Raw genomic sequence first — 4,870 nt, 5'->3', positions numbered from 1 at the left:
TGGTATTAGATTACCGCTTGAGGATCTAACTCTTGTTAAGTACTCAAATTCGGGGAGCTAAGTATGGTTATTGACCTACAAGTGGGAAATGAAGCAAAGACGTGCTACATTAGCTGTAGGGTCATCATGTTTGTTTTGAAGTCCTTCTAAAGGCTGGAACTTAATGGTATTATGTTCCATTAATCATTATAAACATTTTTTTTCTGGACAACGGAAAGACTCACAGGTAAACAAAAACATTCGTTGAGTGTTTATTTGAATGAAATGGTCATTTAAGGGTTGAGTCATATGATTGATTAATAAACAACTCTTCACACTGAAACTTCAAAAGGTTCAAATCAAACATTTTGATTTGTGTTCCACATATCTTTGGCAATGTCATACGACCATATCAACAAGACAACATTCTAAGATTCCATGGCATGGATTTCTGAAAGTTGGTTAATTTAAGACACGTGGGTCTTGCTTGTTGAACATGACATAGAAATGGACTATTGTTAGAAGTTTCTAGACAATAAAGTTCATGGGCCAAAGATGGATTTTATGACTTATTTATTTCACAAGGACTTGAGAAAATATGGTTATATTTACTCAAAGTGAAATATGTGAAGTGCTTCAATGCGATTCATAAAGGGTATAAAATCAACTTGGCAAGAATTTTGGAATATCTAGACTGGATCAAGGTGATGTTTGCATGAGCCAAGAAAGATTATCTAGATTATTAAATGACATTATGACAATCGAACCTCCATAAGAATATGGTATGTCCAAATGGAGAAATCGGAATCTATTCGATTAACGATAATCACGACTATTTTCCTATATAGTCTCTAAATGATACTCTCAAGAGACTATCACATTAAACAAAGTTTTCAAAGCTAAGGATAAGATGTCATAAGGATTGGAATTCGGTTCAGTACATCTTTTCAGTACATATATATCTAGGGTTGTCAAACCTAGTGAGTTAATGTTTACATTAAACAAACTCAAGAATAGATATATGTTTCTTTATAAGCGACTCATAGAAACAAAATGTATTAATTCTACCACAAATCTAAGAACATATGCACTAATACATTTTTGACTAAATGCAACGGTCATAAAGCATCTAATACAACGGCTAAACCTGAACCGTTGCAATAGATACGGCTAATACAACGGTATGTTCCAATCCCGCTGTGCCATTGCATTAGGAGGGGAAAATACAACGACCACTACAACGGCCTATCATCTGATAAGTCTTATGCAACGGCTATACGAAGTTAATAAAAAAATCTATAATTATCCCGTTATTTGTCAGCTTGTCGCACACTCACACAAATCAATCTTAAACCCAAGTTACCTAACCCTCCTAAATGAGAAACTTTTTCCCCAATTCATTTCAAAATATTCAAGTTCATGTGTTCGTGAAAAGGAGAGGAAAAGAAGAGGAGAGAGAAACCCTAGCTAATTCCCTTTTCTATGCCTCCAAATCTAAACCCCCAATTCAATCTTCTGCCTTTGATGAAGTAGCGAACTGGTTAGGGAATGGGGATCCAGAAATTCAAGCCTCGTCGCCGTTTGAATTCGATGTGGTTGCTCCGGTAAGTGATTCCCCTTTTTTGGGTGTTTTTAGCCAAATTGTTTCTAGTTACTTCTTTAATGCCCCCTTATTCAAATTAGTTTCTTGCGAAAATTTTAAATTTTAGGGTTAATGTTGTTAATAATGGTTTATGTAATTACAACTTATAAGTCGATGGGCGAATTTTGATTTGATTCATTTAAATTTAGGGTTTAGCTAGAAGAGTGATTTGGGTATAAAACAAGTTAGGTGTAATTAAATCTTACAATCTTTCCATAGGAAGAATCTGATTAAAAATTAAATAGAGTGGAATTCATTGACTGGAGTTTCAAGAAGGAATACGATTAGTTTTCCTCTCATGTTGCCTCTCTTCTGCGAACTCCTTCATATCCCCCAGCAAACACAAAACTATTAGAGGTTCTAGTAAAACTTTACTTTTTTTGAGGGGTAGTAAAACTTTACTTAAAAAATGATTGTTTAATGCTTAAGAGAAGAAATCTATCTTCAATGTTTTGTACAATTAAGGTTAAAATAACCAATAGTTGCATACTTTAGTGGATTTTGTTGATTGCATAGAGTAACAAAGAACATTGAGAATAATGGATTTTGAAATATTGTCTCTTGATTGTTGATTCACTTTCTCAACTCTCTATTTCTGATTAACTAACTAAACCACAGAGAAATTGTTATGATTTTCAAAAATTATTATGTTATTTACATTTCCTAGGATGGAAATTTGATACTCTTTCCTTCGATTGGCTCTAAATATAGTGCTAAGTAACTTAATGGGGTTGTGTGGATGATGAGAATAGTTTGATGCCAGTCTTAGGTGTTTGAACTTTTTGTTAATTGTTGGATCAACTTTATATCCATTTCATTATGTGTGTTGGCAGCTTGGCACTAAGATAAAGCAGGTGGAAACTAGGTGCACTTTGTGGATAGGTGAATTAGTTGCCATCTCTTTTCAAGTTTTACCTTGGTTGAGAATCTATGGGTTCTTTACCAGTATCATATCTGGTCAAGCCTATACAAACTATGTCCCTACACTTTTTCTTTGTGTGGATCAGGGAGTTAAACATTGATGGATTTGTAGTCATTTTTGTGAGTTCAGGTGTTGTTATTGTTGGTCGTCAGAGGATTAGATTAAAGAAATTGGATTGGTGCTGTTAGTGTTGGTCGTTAGAGGCTTAGCCATGGTTGCCAGCAGGTTTGTGATTTTCTTTCTCTTTAAGCTTGCCATTGCCTAAGATTTCCCTTGTGTCGTATGAAGTAATTTTTCTTTTTGTGATAAATGCATAAAAGAACCATAAAATATGGAAGTTTTACTTTCCGGGCATCAATCAGTATTGAGCTCTATAGTTGGCTTCTCGAGTCATTACTCATTCCTGGAAACTGTTGGCTTTGTCAAGGGTTATTCTTGATCTTAGTACTTGGAGATGTGGTAAAAGAATCTTGGGCCATTCTGGCGAGAAGTTGTGATTAGTAGATAGAAATGCTTAGTGATCGAAGATACCATTGTGGGCGAATACCCTTGCATTGTACAAACTAATTTTGAACTTTTGGTTTCTTCTTTCTCATGTTAAAAGCTTAAAATCTATAATGTAAAAGGAACTATCACGTGATATGTTACCTTTCTTATGTTAAAAATTAATTTTTGAACTTCAAGTATATTTTTAATAGTGCAATTTTGCTGACCTCCAAAACCCGCAAGCTGAACAAAGCATGTGCTGTTGTTAGGCATAATGGTCTCATGGCTCTCTATGACACATTATTCAATTAGGTCAGTATTTAAGTAACTAGGTGTCTACTTATGATTGTGGAAGAAGCTGCCTCTCATTGGCCAAGCTTATTAGCATATGTTGATTATATAATGAATGTTTTTTTAGGTGAACCTGGTTGCTGCTCAACTTCTTGTTACAGATAACGACTTTAGGGATCCAAATTTTAGATCACAACTTTTTTAAACTGAAATCAGTTACTGGATTCAAAAGTGGTACCTATTCTAAATGAAAATGATGCGGTAAGTACCCGAAATGCTCCTTATGAGGTATGTACTGTTTAAAAACTTAATTTTATTTTCCCCTTTGTAACGTGGGTTCTACATTAAACAAGGTAAAAGCAGTGACCAGATAGCTCAAAACAAGTAATATCATTTGAATAATCACTGAGGGTGGGGGGAAGCAGAGCAACTAGATCGTTTGATTTAGCAAACCTGGCAGTTTAATATTTTATAATATTAACTATGTTGAAAGTAAATAACTGGAAGAAAATGATATTATATAGCGTATTTGTTCCTCATATAAGAACATGATTTGTATGTCATTGAGGGTTTCAGATCAGCCACAAAAGATATTATTAAGTTTATTGGTAAACCTATTTTCTTGATTATCTTACACAATTTCCTTTACGTGGTTGTTATGTGTAATTTCTTTGAAATTGACAAGGCAACAAGCAATATTATAAAGTGGCACTCTATTTCACCAGGATGCATACTTATGGTCTTCAGCTAAAGAAGCTGGTTCTCTGCAATTTTGTTTGACACCTAGGTAGAGAGAAAGCGTACATGGTACTGGTTTGGAAATGGAGGATCATAAGAATGATGGCGAGCTTCACAGGACTTATATGGCAGATAGTCAGTCTCTAAAATATCTTCTTACATATTATGTTATACTCTTTCTTAGGCTAACAGGGATTTAATTAGTTTTTTAGCTTCTTCTTTTGTTGAAATTTTGTTTCTTAGCTAATTCAGTAGCATTTCATTTTGTAACCCACTGATGGGAAAGGCTAAATTGTATATGTACATTTTCAATCTCAATGAAATATCATTACTTATTATCATGAAATACCTTTATCAAGTTTATAACTTTTTAATATGTTACTACTATTTAAAAATTAAGGCGTCTCATCAGGTTTATATGAATACAATTGTACTTCAATAACTACAACCGTTGCATTCGGTAAGATCTGTTGCAAAACATCTGAAAACCGTCGCAAACACGTCCGTTGCATCAGATATAAAGCTAATGCAACGGATATTGTAAATAGAAGCAAACCGTTATGGCCGCACGCCAGAGGATGCAACGGTAGGTAACCGTTGCATTAGGTCTAATGCGACGGTTTTTAGGGCCTATTGCAACGGAATTTACCGTTGTATTTGCTCTTTAATGTAGTAGTGATGGTTGTTGCTTAAGATAATGTCTTTTAGGAAACCATCATATTTCCAGAAAGGCAAGTGGGAGAAAAAATGACCTCGAATGAATTCGAGTCAAGCAAAAAACAAATGTAGGATACTTAGGAGTCTTTGAAAAA

The 4,870-nt window shown here is 34.3% G+C and overlaps 1 protein-coding gene across 19 annotated transcripts; it reads left to right on the top strand.

Moving 5' to 3' along the window:
• The first annotated feature begins 1,074 nt into the window (after nt 1–1,074).
• LOC110774645 (uncharacterized) lies at nt 1,075–4,404 on the top strand. Of its 19 annotated transcripts, none has more exons than XM_056836643.1 (4): nt 1,202–1,583; nt 2,455–2,503; nt 2,655–2,768; nt 4,006–4,404. In XM_056836643.1, exons 1-3 carry the CDS (start codon nt 1,356–1,358, stop codon nt 2,729–2,731), a joined length of 354 nt encoding a protein of 117 aa, XP_056692621.1. In that variant the 5' UTR covers nt 1,202–1,355; the 3' UTR covers nt 2,732–2,768; nt 4,006–4,404. The 19 variants fall into 19 exon arrangements, 10 of the variants coding, with proteins under 10 accessions (XP_056692621.1, XP_056692622.1, XP_056692625.1 ...); XM_056836644.1 differs by having other exon boundaries at nt 1,203–1,583; nt 4,046–4,404; XM_056836647.1 differs by having other exon boundaries at nt 1,207–1,583; nt 2,673–2,768.
• Nucleotides 4,405–4,870: the final 466 nt, after the last annotated feature.

This window comes from Spinacia oleracea, chromosome 2, assembly GCF_020520425.1.
Source record: "Spinacia oleracea cultivar Varoflay chromosome 2, BTI_SOV_V1, whole genome shotgun sequence".
NCBI classification, from domain to species: Eukaryota; Viridiplantae; Streptophyta; class Magnoliopsida; order Caryophyllales; family Amaranthaceae; genus Spinacia; species Spinacia oleracea.
The sequence above is the reverse complement of the archived record's forward strand: the minus strand, read 5'-3'. Positions and strand labels throughout refer to the sequence as shown.

Excerpts from the sequence above, each read along its gene's own strand:
- LOC110774645 (XM_021979210.2), top strand. The coding sequence starts at position 1,356 with ATGAGAAACTTTTTCCCCAATTCATTTCAAAATATTCAAGTTCATGTG. Across the intron at positions 1,584-2,454 it reads AATTCGATGTGGTTGCTCCG|CTTGGCACTAAGATAAAGCA; the intron begins GTAAGTGATTCC and ends GTGTGTTGGCAG.